The following is a 17,021-nucleotide window of genomic DNA, read 5'->3' as shown; positions in this document are numbered from 1 at the left end:
CTAAATACTTGGTAGCCTCTTGCCACACCCTTACCAATGTTTGGGTATGAGTAGGTAGGGTGCACTCATACCTTCTTCGATACAGCACCGGGGTGGGGTAACCTCTCTTGCCCATGGCCAATCTATCTACCCGGTAAGCATGATCCTCACAGTCCGCAAAAACCCAGTTGTTTACTGCCACCAGCTGCGAGGCCCAGTAATACTTGTGAATGCTCCGGACCGCCGGTGCACCTTAATAAACTCCCCTCTGCAACTTACTCAGCGTGACGTGCCGCCATCCCACAATAGAGCTGAAGTTCTCAGACTACCTTTTGAAAACCCTGGGGCGTCATCATTTCAAATAGGGCCACCTGGCCCAGTAAGGAGATCGGGAGTGTCCGCAAGAGTGGGGCATCACAGCGAAGACGGTCTAATTTCTGGAGTATGTTCCTGTCTGTGCTCTCTTGTAATGAACACAACCAAATATTTGAAGCCATGTAGTGCCACCCTAACTGTGCACCTAGAGTGCAGCTGCAGGGTCCCTGCCACCAGCAGGAATATTAAGGACTTCTTCCAGTTGATATTATATCCTGATCAACTGGAATACCCCATATGAGAGGTCCTGGTGAACCCAAACATGTGTGAAGAGCATAGGAGACTAGTAACATCCCTGTTGTAGTCCATTATCTATAGCTATTTTCCTTGTGAGTGCTCCCTGTGTATCTTTTACTACTTGGGCCCAGTTTCTACTATGTAGTTCTTTTAATATCACTAGTAGGTCAGCTGGAATATCCTATTTAATCAGGCACTCCCAACGTTTCCCGCGGTCCACTGAGTGGAAGGCTGCCCGGAAGAAGTCGACAAAGCAACAGAACATGTTTCCCCTTTGCTCTATCGACTTCCGGGCCAGTGCCCAGAGTGCATAACAGTGGTCCATTGTGGAATGGCCTTCCTTAAATCCTCCCTGTTCCACAGGGATAATTAGGTTTGCTTCTACCCAGTTTTTTAATTTGCCTAGCACTATTTTGGCAAAAATCTTCTCCCCAATGTCGAGTAAATTGATTAGTCTATAGTTTTTAGGACTATACATATCCCCTTTCTTGTGTATGGGCCGTATTATGGCCCCTTTCCAGGTATCTGAGAGTCTCCCGGTTTCGAGGACTATTTGGAACATATCCGCAAAGAATTTTGCCCACTAGTCTGGCTGTGTTTTAATTATCAGTGCTGTGAGGTTATCAGGGCCTGCCGCTCTTGTAAGGTTTAAACTCTTTATCGTTTTTCTAACCTCAGCGACAGAAAACTCGGGTTTCATACCGACTACCAGACCGCTCCAGTCTGTGTGCAGGTTCTCTTCCCGATCTGTTTCTGCGCTATACAGGTCCTGTAAATATTCCTCCCAGGCAGCCTCTTCAACAATACAGTTCATTGCCCCTCGGCGGCATTCTGCTGCTGAATTCACTATTTTCCAGAACTGGCGTAGATTCCTTGTTTCAATCGTCTCCAGAAGTTTTAACCAACATCCTTCTTTAAATTCTCTTCTTACCCTCCTAGTTAGCATGTTATACTCTCTTTTTAGGGCCACTAAAGCATTTCCACTGGCCCGATTCCCATTTTGAGCCCGCACTGTGGTTCTCTTTTCTTCTCCTGACATGCCCTTGTAAACCAGCCTGCTAATTTCCCTATCTTTCTATTGCTCACTTTGGTTATGTTATTCCCCCGTTTCCATCTCTTAATCATTTACAGAGTATTTGGACAACCTCCTCGATTTTTCTTACATACCAGTCTAGAGTTTGGCCACTAACTGTCTCTAAATCTAGATTTTGTTGCAACCTTATTAGTCTTGAGATGTATTCTTCTGTTAGTTTAGTTGTGCGGCGTCTAGGGTAATCCATCTGTTGTTTTAACACTTGAGGGCGGGGTTTTAACTGCACTTCAGGAAACTCTAGGGATAGCACATTATGGTCACTCCCTTCTCTATTTGTAATGCTAAACCCCGAGACTAAGTGGAAGTTCCAGGGTGCCCAAAAAACATAGTCAATAGGGCAGCTCTGTGCACCCAACTTAAAGGTTCTTTTGGCGGGACAGCCTTGGGGGACCCTTCCGTTTAGGCAAAAGATATTTTTAGCTCCTAGGAAGTTAACTAACTGGGTATCCTTTGCACCTAGTAAACATTCAGGGAATGTTGTCTGTGGTATGTCATACGCCGCTAGTATTTCTTGGAAACAGCAATCTACATTCTTTGTGTGTAATTTATGGTTAAAATCTCCAAGAAGTATAAGTATGTCCTTACAGTACTGTTCACATAGAGAAACCAGATCCTCTTTAAAAAGAGCCATTTCGGCGTGGCCAAGATGGCGGGCTGAGAGGACGCACTTGCCGTGAGCTCCCGAGCCCCTGGAAACCCTGCACCGCTCCACACCGCTGATCTCCCCCAGATCGAGCGGAAAACGCACCCGGTGCTCCCCGTGGTGGTGTAGAACAGCCTGCGAGCCCTGGTTGCCCTGCCGCGGCGGGGGTACTGCTCGAGAACCGGCCGGAGCGGTGGCCGCCGAGAGACCTGCGGGAGGCCCAAGAGCCGCAAGACTTGAGGACTTGGTGTTCCGGCGTGGTGATCCTGCGACTACGGACCGGCCGCCAGTCTGCACGCGACCCGGCACCCAGGCGGGTGCCGAGACGGCTTTCATCGGCGGAGCGGAGCTGCGTAGACGGTGGCAGCGGAGGCGGAGCCGGCCTACAGCAACTACGCAAGTCCGGGGATCGGGAGGGCCTGCGCCACGTGGCCGCTCCGGTCCCCTCCTCTGGCCGCTACGGAGTGAGGTCGGGCTTCCGGCGCACTTGAACACCTTGGCGGCCTCTGGCTCCAGCTGTCACGCACCCTGCGAGCCTAGCCCTTGACTGTGCGCCCTTTGTGTGGACCCGCGAGGGGGGTCTGCCACGATTCCCGGGCGTTGGCTCCCTGGCCCGGTACGGGCGGCCATTTTGAAGAGTGCGGAGCGGCTGCCTGGCCTCGTACGAGGGCTCCTTGCTTGAAGTGCTTCCTCCCCAGTGGCTGTGTGACCGGCCGGCCTCTGCTGCTCAACGGCCCCGGCCTGTTGCGCCTACTCACCGAGGCGGCGGACATCGGTGACTCCCACCTCTCCGTGATGTCGAATGCCAGGGGGCAGAGGAGAGGCGATAGAACTTTGCCGGACATGTTGGGACGCGGCGCCCCGAGACAGGACAGGACCCAGCCCGCCCGAGCCCCCCGACCAGCTCAAGGGGCGCCGACGGTGGAGAGCCCCCGGTGACTCGATCGTTCCTGGAGTCCCTATTCAGCTCCTTGAGAGAGGACTTTCAGGCCTTGAAGCAGGAGGTGGCCGGGGAGGTTCGGGAAGTCCGGAGAGAGGTGGACTCCCTGGGAGAGCGAGTTAACACAGTGGAGGCGGCTGGCCATTCCAGAGACGAGGAGATCACCCATTTGCAACAGGAGGTCCTGCGGCTGCGGGACCAACAGATCGAGCTACAGGCCCACGCCGAGGACCTTGAAAACCGGTACAGGCGGAACAACATCAGGGTCCGGGGTGTTCCGTCCAACGAAGAAGGTGAGGACGTGGCCGCCTACTTGGGAGCCCTGTTCCGCGAAATCCTGGGAGAGTCCGAAGACTTCCAGATTCGGATCGACAGGGCGCACAGGGTCGGCCGACCTCGCAGAGCTTCAGCGCCTCCCCCGGACATTTTGGCTTTCTTGCCGGACTTCCCCTTGAAGGAGCGGATTCTCCGCGAGGCGCGGCGGCAGCAGCCTTTCCGCTTTAGAGATCACCCGGTGGCTCTCTATCAGGATTTATCCACGATCACATTACAGAAGAGGAAGACCTTTAAGATCGCCACAGACTTCCTAAGGGAGCACGAAACGCAGTATTCGTGGGGGCATCCCTTCCGTTTGATTTTCCGATGGAATGGAACATTGCACCAGCTCCGGTCCCTCCAGGATGTCTGCGGAGTATTGGGGATCGCTGCTTCGGACACGGACACCCCGGCGCCTCGCCGCAGGCGGAGCACTCGAGACGGCTGGCAACTAGTCGGGGAGAGGCGATCCCCGCCGCCTGCGAGGCCTGACTCGCCCACGATTCGAGCAGACATGTCTAGCGCCATCCAGGAGGCCTCCAGGGCAACGACGAATGGCGATGTGGCCTTGACGGCCTGAACTTACCCCGGGGGGAGTCTACATTAGCCCATCTTCATCGCAGGTGCGGGGGTTCTGGGGGTAGGGGGTGGCGGGGGTGCTGGTGGTGGTGGCTGGACATCCACTAGAACAACTTTCCACGGCCTTGTCCGCTAAGGACCGGACTTGGACAATGACACTTTTTGAATGGTTTGGGGAGAGGGGGGTGGGAAGGGGAGTTGGCCGGGGAAGTTCGGGGTCTGGGGGTTCGCTGGGGGGAGGGAGGAAGGGGGGAGTGTGGAGTTGGGAGTGCGTGGTTCCGGGGGGGGGGGGGGGGTTCACACAGTTGGGGAGTTTTGGGGTTTGGGGACTGTACTGTGCCGTGGGGTGGTTTGCTTTCTCTGTGCAATGGAGCCGCTTGCTGTGGCTGTTGAGTTCTATCCGGTGGGCCTTGCCCGCCTTCATGTGCGTTTCTGGTGTTCCCCTCACTGATGGCCCTTAAAATTGTTACTTTGAATGTGAAGGGGCTGAACAATCAGGTCAAACGACGGGCTGTACTGTCCCTGTTACAGGACTCCCAGGCCGACATCTGCCTACTGCAGGAGACCCACCTGCTGGCCAAGGATTGTCCCAGGCTGCGCACCCCTAAGTTCCCCACGCAGCTCTTTTCTTCCAGTGCCTCCAAAACAGCAGGAGTGGCGCTCCTGATATCAAGAAGGTTCAGGGGGGAAGTTTTGCAGAAGGTAGCGGAGCAGAAAGGGAGGCTCTTGGCATATAGGATCAAGGTGGGGGGTTTAGTGTTTACTATAGGCTCCATATACAGCCCCAATGACCATCAGGACCAGTTTCTACACAGGGCACTAGAAGATGTGGCATCCACTCCTGACAGGCACATTGTACTTGGGGGGACTTGAATGTGGTCTTTGACGCATCTCTGGACAGGTCGGTGCAGAGGCGCCAACAATCGGGGGAGCTTTCGGGCTCGGTTCGTACCAGATTGGACGAGCTTGATATGCACGACATGTGGCGCCGTCTCCACCTCGCAACCCGCGCATATTCCTATTTCTCCCACGCCCATAAGTCCTACGCGAGGCTGGACCATCTTTTAGTGACGGGCCCGATGTTTGAACTGGCCTCGAGCGCCGACATGGGGGTCCTATCTCTCTCAGACCATGCACCAGTGGAGGGCACCTTCCGTCTGCCTCCAGTGGCTCACTCGAGGAGGGTCTGGCATCTCAGGGACACTTTACTGCATAGGCAATCGGCGGTGAAACAGATCCGTGCGTCCATAGCGGACTTTCAGCGCGTAAACGACAACGACGACACCACTCGCGCGACGCAATGGGCTGCCCTGAAAGCTGTGCTCCATGGTGAATTTATCGCCATCTCCTTAGCGGAGAACAAAGATCGCCAGCTCAAAAGGGACGAGCTTACCCGCCAGGTGCGGGAGCTAGAGCAGGTGCATCATAGGACAGGTGCCCCCCGGGTCTGGAGACAATTGAAGGCCGCCAGGAAACTCCTGTCCGCACTTGACACGGACAGAGCGGAGTACGCAGTGCTTCGCTTGAAGCACAAGTACTACACCGGCGGGGACAGGTGCGGCCGGCTCCTGGCGCACAAGCTCAGGGTGCAGCATCAACAGCACCGGGTGAAGGAGTTAGTTGCCCCCGCTGGAGGGTCAGTCATGGAGGACGGACAGATCGCGGAAGTTTTCCGCGATTACCACGCTGATCTCTACGCCGGCGTTCCCCCCTCCGCGCGAGCTGAAACAGAATACTCAGAGTCGGTGTCGCTCCTGTCATAGACGCCAGATCAGGCCCAATATCTGGAGCGGGAGATTCGGATTGAGGAGGTGGTCACGGCGATCTCCCGGCTTAAGAACGGGAAAGCCCCAGGACCTGACAATTTTATCCCTCTCTTCTACAAGACCTTTTGCCAGGAACTCGCGCCACTTCTGACGCTCCTCTTTAATACGTTCTCGGAGCCGGGTGCTATCCCCCCAGAATTCCTTCAGGCTACAGTGTCTGTGATTCCGAAACCGGGCAAGGACCGGACTGGTGCGGGTCCTACCGCCCAATCTCACTCTTAAACACGGACCTGAAGATTTTCACCAGTATTCTGGTGGCACGTCTGGCGCTCCACCTCCCGGGCATGGTTGACCCGGATCAGGCCGGGTTTGTACCAGGCCGGCAGACTGTAGACAATACAAAGAGGGTACCCATATCCTGGAGAAGGCCTCGCGGATACCCGGGGAACGCATGCTCCTCTCCATCGACGCGGAAAAGGCGTTTGACAGAGTGCATTGGCCTTATTTGGAGAAGGTCCTGGGCAAATTTGGCATCGGCGAGAAGTTCAGGCACCTGCTATTCAATTGCTATCGTTTCCCATCCGCGGTAGTACGGGTGAACGGGTGCAGCTCCCGGCACTTCCCAATAGAGCATGGTACCAGACAAGGGTGCCCACTGTCCCCTTTGCTTTTCGCTCTTTATATGGAGCCGTTCGCGCAAAGAGTTCGCCAGAATCCCGACGTCATAGGTGTCCGAATGGGAGAGTTCCATCATGCTCTCAGTCTCTATGCGGACGATGTAATCCTGACACTCGACAATCCGCGGAGGTCCCTACCTGCATGTATCGCAGAACTGGACCTCTTTGCGACAGTGGCGGGCTTCAAGGTGAACCTTGGAAAGTCTGCGGCCCTTGACATCTCGCTGTCTAGCACCACCAGGGCTGACTTACAGAGGCTATTCCCTCTGAGCTGGTCTCGGGACCGGATTCCGTATTTGGGGATTCTTCTGGCACCCTCTCTCCCCGCTATGGTCACGGCCAACTACACAGCTTTAAGTGAGAAGATCAAGGAGGAACTGGCCCGTTGGGATAGGGGCACGTTGTCGCTGCTGGGCAGGGTGGCCGCAGTGAAGATGACCCTCCTGCCACAGGTCTTGTACCTGTTTCGGGCGCTCCCGCTACAGCCCCCCAAAGGATGGCTAGCGGAGACTCAGTCTGCTATCACACGCTTTGTATGGCAAGGCCGTAGGCCTAGGATAAAAAGAACCATTGCCACACTGGCGCCGGAGTCTGGTGGCCTTGGGATACCGGACCTGCAGAAGTACTTTCAGGCTGCTCAATTGCGTTATTTGGTGGAATGGAGCCGGTGGGAATCGGACAAACACTGGCTGTTTCAAGACCAGGCGGTGGCGGGCAGAACGCTACAGGAGGTGCCCTTCCTGAAGAGGGCCCACCGCCCTCCTATCCTCTATGCCTCCTTCGTGACACGGGTCCCGCTCCGTGTGTGGGACTCTGTGGCCACCAAGCACGACCTCACCACTTTTCCCTCTCCCTTCACGCCACTAGTTGGTAACCCGGACTTTGGCCCGGGTATGGAGCCGGGAGCCTATGACCATTGGCGAGCGGCCTGCTGCTTCGCTTTATTTCATCTGTATGGCCCGGAGGGTGTCGTTTCCTTCCAGGACTTGCGACGGGATTATGGCCTCCCCGAAACAGAACGCATGCGATATAGGCAGGCGCGTCACTGGGCGCTACAGCCTCAGGTGCGAGCGACTGCAGATCGGACGATCACGGCGTATGAGCGTTGGCTAGTGACTCGCTCATCGGACGCCAAGCTTATTTCTGACTTGTATAGGATGTTGCAGCCTCCCCCCTTTCACATCTACAACCCGGGAAGGGAGCGGTGGGAACGGGAACTTGGCCGAGTGCTGAGCCACACTGAATGGGACCACATCTCCTACCGAGCGCGTCACTCCGCCTATCACACCGGACTCACGGAGACCTTCACCAAAATCACAACTTATTGGTATCGCACCCCTGAGAAATTACATGACATGGACCACTCGATACCCGGGACATGCTGGCGCAACTGCGGCCATATTGGCACACTCACTCATATACTGTGGGACTGTCCCCTGCTGGCTCCTTACTGGGAAGAGGTCCTTAATGAGGTTGATAAGTGCTTTGGGATAGAATTACCCCGCCTATATCCTACTGGGCTTGCCGAATGGTTTAATGCACCCTCTGAGGTCTAAGAGAGGTAGACAGACAGCGATAGCCCTGGGGTCAGCAGTACAGAACATACTCATACACTGGCGCTCCACCACGCTCCCCACTGTTGTCGGCTGGCTACACAGATTGTGGCATGTCCTGGGCATGGAGAAATTGTCCATAGTGGTGGCGGGGGAGGTGGACACTTTTGAGGAGCTGTGGGCACCCTTCCATAATTTGTTAAGTTCAGAATTCAAGGAAATCACTTGCCCTAGGTATCTTAGACTGCTACGGCTGACGCCGCTGCCAGATCCGCCTGATTAAATGGCCCATGTAGGCAACTGATGGAAGGAGGGGACGCCAAGCTGCCACAGGGAAAGAGCGAGTGGTTGATGGCACATTACAGGGGGTGGGGGGGTGGGGGGGGCTCGGGGGGTTGGGGGGGCAGTTGGTTGGGAGGGGGGAGGGAAGGAGTTGTTCCCCTTTTTCTTTTTTCCCCCTTTGTTCCCACCCACAGGTGCGCTGGCTGTGAGACTGGCACGAATGTGCCCGCCGTACTGAAAGAACTGCCTTTAAGCATCTATTGTATCATGCGCACTGACTCTGAGGTGCACCTGTGGTTATTTGTCTGTTATGTCCACTACTTTTTTCATAATTCTTGTAGACACCAGGGTCATTATTCCACCCGCAGGTCGCCCAAATCTATTCTTCTTTGCAGGTCGATTTAACTGGCAGAAACCATCAAAAATTAGTGTCTTGCCACATAACCAGGTCTCCTGGATACACATAATTTCTACATTTTCTCCAAATTTCTTTACTTTTTTTGTTTTTCATCATCTCCTAACCCATTTATGTTTCAGGAGACTAGTCTTATGCTATGTGGCATACCTTTTTTCTAACCAACCTTCCTCCCCCTGCTCTTCCATGAATTTCTGTGGTGGGCCTGCCTGCCCTAACTCCTTGCTCCAGTTCCCCCACCACTGGTCGATATTCGAATTGTTTGCTATTATTTTGATGTTACCTAGCGTCTCCCCATCCTCATCCTCGTGCTCACATATCCTGACCTGTCTCTTTCCTAGGCCTGCGTGACATTTAAGGAAATGTTGTCCCTGCCATTCCTTCTCATCTACGCCTACCAATACTTCGTTCTCCTCTAGCAGTCTAATTCCCTCCTTCTGTAACTCATTTGCTGCTTTCTTGATCGTCTCTATTACCAAACTGGAGTACAGTATAACTCTTGTAATCTCTTTCCCTTCTCTAGCCTGTTTGAACCCTACTACCCTTAGGTCGTTCGTTCCGATTGCTTTCAAGTTCTGACATTTTGCAAATCCTTGCAGCAATTGTGACCTATTTAGGGGCGGCCTCTTTCCAAGTTTCTTCCCCCTTTTCTTAGGGGCGCTGGATTTAACTGCCCTTTTGCTGTTTCCTTTTTTAACGTAGTACTATAATGTACGGATCCTTTTATGTCCCTTCCCAGTGTACCTCCTTCCTTTTTCATCCCTGGTTCCTCGTTAATTGTTTGCTTCCTTTTACTTACAGTTTTTTTACCTGGGCCCTTACTCTTTTGGATACTCTACTTCTTTGTCCACATCTATTATGCTCTGCTCTCCTTATTATCCTCATAGGCCATTTTGATATATATACTTGATGGCTCTCCTTGAGGTGGTTATCAGTTTGTAGCTGACCTTTCCCCTTAATGTCCCGATCTGGGATTGGAGTTTTATCTACAATCTTTGGCAAATGCTCCTTCCATAAGGGTGGTTCATTGCGTTCCTCCTGTGCCTGTGTTTGTGGCTCATGGTCGGGGATTTGTCTTACCATAGCTGGCATGAGAGCCCTTATCATTTGCAGCTCCCCCTCTATTTTGCCTAGGTAAACAGTTTGATTATTTAACACCGTATTATTAGACAGGGTTACTTCTAATAGACCTTGCTGGGTCTTTTAGAGAATCAACATTAGATCCAACATAGAGACAGCAGACATTGATGATAAGTCCCGATTTAAATCTGGATTTAGCTCTTGAGTTGTATTTAGTTTGTCGACTTGCTTCAAACTGTTATCTAGGGTACCCAGCAGGCTTTTAAAGTCGTTTATTTTCTGTCTTGTCCTGCTGCTCAAGGACATTTCTGAAACTCTCTCCTTCCCTTCCATGGGGATTGGGCTGTCCTGTTTTTCTGCTTTTATTTACCACTAGTTTTAAGCAGGTGGTAGATAAATGCATGTGATTGGTTGGGGGGCGATGGGTGAAGCAGGGTAGGGAAGGGTAAAGAAATGTCTAACAAAGGGAAGAATTGTGTGTTTCCCACAGTTTGTAAAAAAACAGCATAAGTCTTAGCTGCTTCTCCTGCACCCAGAGTCTTGTGCGTCTTTTCAGTCTAATTTTCCTGTCTGGAACAAAATTGTGTCCTGTATTTCTGCACCCGGTACATCCAGGTGCAGAAAAACCCAACAACTGATAATCAGGTTGAATAAAATGAGCACATGAAAGTATGCCTTAATTTCATTGCCCTTGATTCATTGTCTGGACCATAGTTGAGGGATAGGTCTAGGCATAGTCCTCGCACCACACAATAGATTTGCTTGAGGCAGAGGCCAAAACTCAAAAGCCAGGATACCAGATACAAGTAGGTGGTAACTCAGGGCAGGTGGAAAACGCCTGTTGTCCGTGGAGGGGATATTCCCGTCCCAGAAATATACAATAAAAATTAATTAATAGTATCCTTTTTTAAATATCTGTTTGGTGCCAGTGCATATGACTTTAATTTCTGCCTTTGGGATTCTATGTTACAACTCCATAGGGTGCATGTATCCTTTGTGAGCTTAATAAAATGTTGAAAATTCTATAAATCCTCACTCCTACATCCACGTACTCTCAGGCTACCATTCTACACTCTGCTCTGTTTGAAAAACAGCTCAACATTTTCAAAATTCTGCAACTCTGCATTGATTTGGCTTGTAAATTATATTTTGGGAATTTTTCATGTATTAACTATTTAATTTTAATACTATAGGTGATTAAAATTACTGACGAAGAAAGCAAGATTTAGCACTAAGCAACTGAAGTCAGTGCCATAAGAAGGATTATTTTGAAAAACTGAAGGACATCCAGCATTCTACGTTTAAACAATTTCCAAACTCTAGGTGTGGCGAGGAAGTGGGAGCTGAGGAAAGTACTATACTGTAAGTGAAGTCTCTAATTTAGCATTTCATCAACCCAGAGCAAAGCCATATCTGTGCACAGAATAACCTTCATCTAAAACATCATGTAATTCCAGAGAGGAAGCACACACTACATAAAAGAAAGTTATAACAAAATGTTTCTTCTGCCGACCATCAAAGAAAAGACGCTGAGAGAAGACTCCGAAGCTGACACGTTAACAACCAAAAGATTGGAAAATAACATTTGTTCAACATCGTTTTTAACCAGTTACACAAGTTTGAGACAATCTGCCTATGGGTAGAAAACCACAACCAACTATGCTCACTCTTGCGAAAACCTTAAAAATTCACCACTTTATTGTGTTATAACCATCTCAGATAGTTTCCTTTTTATTGTGTACTGTTCTGTAATTCTATGTAAATCACCTCAACATTATCTACTGTGCATGAGTGATATGTAAAACTGTTAAATATAAAAATGGATTAAAGGAGCACCGTTGCGCTATAGGTAATGTGAATAAATCCTCGTCTTCAGATCTACAAATCTTAACCTTACACCAAACATAGAAAGGGTAAAAGGAACTGATGTTCTGCGACTAATGATCCACAATAGTACTGTGCACGTTCTAACGCCTTCAGTTACTGCCATTACGTCAGTGCAAAAAGGTACTTATCAGTTTAATCATTAAATATCAGACTAACACCTTATCACTGCATTACTAAGAACCTATACAAATAGATTTGATAAAAACTTCAGTCACAAAATAAGTTGCTGCCAGATAGGCTATAACATAAAGACTATTATCTACTAGAAACATTTCGACATGTGTTACAGGGCTGCTTCCAGACATATTTTGGTCAATTCAAGTGTTAAGAAGATTACACACAATTTCTTTTAGAGATAAATGCTGAGCATCATCTAAACAAGCCCAACTCTAAAATCGGGTTCACTCTTACTGTGGCATATAAGCAAGAGAAAACTAAACATAGAGATATTAACTCTAGGAATACACCTTATAAAAACACGACCTGTGAGAACAAATTCAGTGTTCAAAACCACCTCAATCAAGGTAAAATAACCTAAGTTGGGGAAAAAAGTTACATGTGCCAAAAAAGATACAGCCATAAATCTTATCTCACTGAATTTAACAGAATGAACACTGGGGGAAACCACTTTCAGTGCAATGTATGCCAAAAAAGTTTTAGGCATAAATCTTCTCTCCCTGAACATATGAGAATCCACACTGGGGAAAACCACTCTCCGTGCAAAGTATGCCAAAAAAGTTTCAGGCGTAAATCTTATCTTACTGAGCATATGAGAATCCACACTGGGGAAAAACCTTATCAGTGCTCTGAATGCCAGAAAAGGTTTAGTAGCAAACCGAGTCTATATCTCCATGCATTAACCCACTCTGGGGAAAAACCTTACCAGTGCGCTGAATGCCAAAAAAGTTTCGGCCATAAATCGAAACTCACTGAACATATGAGAATCCACACTGGGGAAAAACCTTATCAGTGCTCTGAATGCCAGAAAAGGTTTTGTAACAAAGCGAGCCTATCTCGCCATGCATTCACCCACTCTGTGGAAAAACCTTATCGGTGCGCTGAATGCCAAAAATGTTTCATTGACAAAAACAAGCTTAATCAGCATACAAGAACCCACACTGGGTATAAACCTTTTCAGTGCTCTGAATGCCAGAAATGTTTCAGTTACAAAATCAGACTCACTGAACATATAAGAATCCACACTGGGGAAAAACCTTATCAGTGCACGGATTGCGAGGAAAGGTTTTGTAACAAACAAAGCCTTTCTCAACATGCAATAACCCATTCTGTGGAACAACCTTATCAGTGCTCTGAATGCCAGAAATATTACAGTGTAAAACGTAGTCTCACACGGCATAGAAAGATTCACACTGGGGAAAAGCCTTATCAGTGCACTGAATGCCACAAATGTTTCAGTGAAAAAAGCGTTCTCAGTCAGCATATAAGAACCCACACTGGGGAAAAGCCTTATCAGTGCTCTGAATGCCACAAATGTTTCAGTGAAAAAAGCGTTCTCAGTCAGCATATAAGAATCCACACTGGGGAAAAGCCTTATCAGTGCTCTGAATGCCACAAATGTTTCAGTGAAAAAAGCGGTCTCACTCAGCATATAAGAATCCACACTGGAGAAAAACGTTATCAGTGCTCTGAATGCCAGAAAAATTTCCAAAACAAAAGAAGTCTTTCTCGACATACAATAACCCACACAGGGGACAAAACCTTATCCATGCTCTGAATGTCAGAAATGTTTCATAAACAAACTCAGTCTCATTCAGCATATAAGAACCCACACTGGGGAAAAACCTTACCAGTGCTCTGAATGCCACAAATGTTTCAGTGTAAAAACAAATCTCATTCAGCATATAAGAATCCACACTGGGGAAAAGCCTTATCAGTGCTCTGAATGCCACAAATGTTTCAGTGAAAAAAGCGTTCTCAGTCAGCATATAAGAACCCACACTGGGGAAAAGCCTTATCAGTGCACTGAATGCCACAAATGTTTCAGTGACAAAAGCGGTCTCAGTCAGCATATAAGAACCCACACTGGGGAAAAACCTTATCAGTGCTCTGAATGCCAGAAAAATTTCCAAAACAAAAGAAGTCTTTCTCGACATACAATAACCCACACAGGGGACAAAACCTTATCCATGCTCTGAATGTCAGAAATGTTTCATAAACAAACTCAGTCTCATTCAGCATATAAGAACCCACACTGGGGAAAAACCTTACCAGTGCTCTGAATGCCACAAATGTTTCAGTGTAAAAACAAATCTCATTCAGCATATAAGAATCCACACTGGGGAAAAGCCTTATCAGTGCTCTGAATGCCACAAATGTTTCAGTGAAAAAAGCGTTCTCAGTCAGCATATAAGAACCCACACTGGGGAAAAGCCTTATCAGTGCACTGAATGCCACAAATGTTTCAGTGACAAAAGCGGTCTCAGTCAGCATATAAGAACCCACACTGGGGAAAAACCTTATCAGTGCTCTGAATGCCAGAAAAATTTCCAAAACAAAAGAAGTCTTTCTCGATATACAATAACCCACACAGGGGACAAAACCTTATCCATGCTCTGAATGTCAGAAATGTTTCATAAACAAACTCAGTCTCATTCAGCATATAAGAACCCACACTGGGGAAAAACCTTACCAGTGCTCTGAATGCCACAAATGTTTCAGTGTAAAAACAAATCTCATTCAGCATATAAGAATCCACACTGGGGAAAAGCCTTATCAGTGCTCTGAATGCCAGAAATGTTTCAGTGAAAAAAGCGGTCTCAGTCACCATATAAGAATCCACACTGGGGAAAAACCTTATCAGTGTTCCCGAATTCCAAAAGTGTTTCAGCCAAAAATCTAATCTCACTGAACATGTGAGAATCCAGACTGGTGAATAAAATTATCAGTGCTCTAAATTTCAGAAAAGATTCAGAGGTAGAGATGGATACAAGCGCAATAAGAAAACACACCATCAAAACAATTCAGTGCTCAGAACGCCAGAAAAACATCAATTTTAAACACAATCTCACTCTACATGAGCAGACGCACACACGGGAAAAACATTACCAACGCTGTGAATGCCAGAAATTCCTATTTGATAGGCACAGCCTCAGTAACCATAAACGACTCCGTACTGATGAAAAACCTTGAGTGCTCTGAATGCCAGAAAAGCTGCAGAGAAAGCGCTATCTCACCCTGAGAAGCTCTACACTGGAGAAAATCCTTATGTCATAAAAGGTTGAATCTGAAAGACAGTGTTATGCTTCATGAGAGATCCCACTCTGGGGAAAAACCTTATGAGTGCTCAAAATGCAAGCAAAGTTTTGGTTACAAATTACTTCTCACTTGTCATGAGCAAACTCACATGGGAGAAAAAACCTTATTTGTGTTCTGAATGTCAGATAATGTTTAGTCTTGAATACAATGTCATTTCACATGAGAGAATTCGCGCTGGACTAAAGCCTTATACAGGAGGGGAAAGCCAGAAACGTCTTACTCAGAAAGGAGATCTCACTAAACATGAGACATGCATCCACACCAGGTGAAAAGTAAGGCGTATCTTGAGTTGCCGAAAAGCTTCTAACAACCTGACTTTACATGAGAGAGCACATATTGTAGTTTCAATAGAATTCATCAAGAAACTCTTGCAGGATAACTTAGGCTGCCCGCATGCAACCTCCAAATAAATTTCAGGCCTTAAATTTTTTTTAATTTCAACAAAATCCACAATTTGAGTATCTAAAAGTTACAAAACTCTCAAGGTCTTTACTTTATACAGAGAAGTGATAGTGCTTGCAAAAATCAACTAATTGCCAAAAAAATCAAAATATTAACGTCTTAAATTTTACTCCACCCAAAAGGTTTCTACTCACCTTTGTTTCTTAACATATGACTGATATAAATATTTTCATGATAAGATTAAGCTTAGGTGGAGTTCCTCAATGAAGAACTCCGCGAAGTGACAAAAAAACTCTGGCGCTCTACTCGGAGTTCCGCGAGCAGCGGAGTACATTAGGGTCATGCCGTTTGTGGTGATTTTGATCCAGGGGTGTTTGTCCCGCTCTGTAAAAATAATCGCGAAAGGCACCATGTGCAGCGCAAGAGGGTGCAGCTGCTCCTACTCGAGCGGCAGCTTTGTCAATGCGAAGGAAGGTTTCTCAATGCAAGTGGTTGTGACCGGCCACGACCACTTACATTGAGAAATTCGACGACCCGCTTTGAGAAATCTCGCTAGGAGGTTGATTTTGCTCGCCAACTAGACCTTGGCGAGCTCGAGCAAGGAAAAATCTCATCAGGTGGTGGATTTGCCTTGCTCCAGCACATGACGTTGAAGAGCGTGAGCATTGAAAAAAACCTTGCTACGCTCCATGGAGGAGAGTTTTTAGGAACCCTGCGAGCTCCGCTGAGTTCACCACCCAGAATTAGATAATATACAACAGCAGGAAAACATAACAAGACAGTTACTTGCCTTTGGTAATGCTCTTTCTGGTGGATACTCCTTTACCTGCAGATTCCTCACCTTCTGAATATTCCCCACACGCCAGACTGGACCCTCAAACTTAATAGCAGTCCTGCTGCACGCAGTAGGAGACATCATGCAGCTCAGTGTCGACATCATTCTGCTCCAGAAGTGACAAGCGTAGACGCATAGAAGCACTTCCCATGTGCACTGTGAACAAATACAGGGGTCTATGAGTTCATTATCTCACTGGTCTGTATCACATATGCAGGCCCTGGGCAGATATGAATTCACAATTTTTATCATGATTAGAATTCAGATGAGGCCTTTTCATTTCCAAAAATTCTAATTGTATTCTCAGCATCAAGTGTATATATAAAGCATTGAGTGATGACTGTGCAGTGCTCAAGATGAAAGTGATATGATGATAAAACAGTCCGATCCACATTTTGTTCACAAAAACAGGGCTGAAAATACTTTCGTACAATACAAGTTAAGCAAAGGCGATTCTTGGAAGACTTAATTTATATGTAAATGTGTAAATGTAAATGTATTGGCATTTATATAGCGCACTACTTACCCGTAGGGTCCCAAGGCGCTTCGACCGCTGCAAAACCCTTCCTGGCTTCCCTGAGAGATGGTCCCTTAATGGGTATCTCCAGGGTGAGACCAGGCATCCCCGGCGGTCTGGTGGGGCCGTTAGTGAAGATGAGGCAAGCTAATGCCCAGAGTTGCCGAGTG

The 17,021-nt window shown here is 48.2% G+C and overlaps 1 protein-coding gene across 1 annotated transcript; it reads left to right on the top strand.

The window, feature by feature from the left end:
• The first annotated feature begins 12,513 nt into the window (after positions 1 to 12,513).
• Positions 12,514 to 16,780, top strand: LOC147737741 (uncharacterized). The gene is made up of 4 exons (XM_086935242.1): positions 12,514 to 13,444; positions 13,530 to 13,919; positions 14,005 to 14,304; positions 14,390 to 16,780. The coding sequence occupies exons 1-4, from the start codon at positions 12,591 to 12,593 to the stop codon at positions 14,679 to 14,681; spliced, it is 1,836 nt and encodes a 611-aa protein (XP_086791368.1). The 5' UTR covers positions 12,514 to 12,590; the 3' UTR covers positions 14,682 to 16,780.
• Positions 16,781 to 17,021: the final 241 nt, after the last annotated feature.

Source organism: Lissotriton vulgaris, chromosome 1_1 (genome assembly GCF_964263255.1).
Source record: "Lissotriton vulgaris chromosome 1_1, aLisVul1.2, whole genome shotgun sequence".
Classification (NCBI taxonomy): Eukaryota; Metazoa; Chordata; class Amphibia; order Caudata; family Salamandridae; genus Lissotriton; species Lissotriton vulgaris.
This window is presented reverse-complemented; position numbering and strand designations above follow the sequence as displayed.

Bases quoted from the DNA above. Each gene is read 5' to 3' on its own strand.
- LOC147737741 (XM_086935242.1), top strand. From the start codon at position 12,591: ATGAGAATCCACACTGGGGAAAAACCTTATCAGTGCTCTGAATGCCAG. The intron at 13,920-14,004 runs AAGTCTTTCTCG...CATAAACAAACT, and splicing joins AAAAATTTCCAAAACAAAAG to CAGTCTCATTCAGCATATAA. The intron at 14,305-14,389 runs GTGCTCTGAATG...AAAACCTTATCC, and splicing joins ACTGGGGAAAAACCTTATCA to ATGCTCTGAATGTCAGAAAT.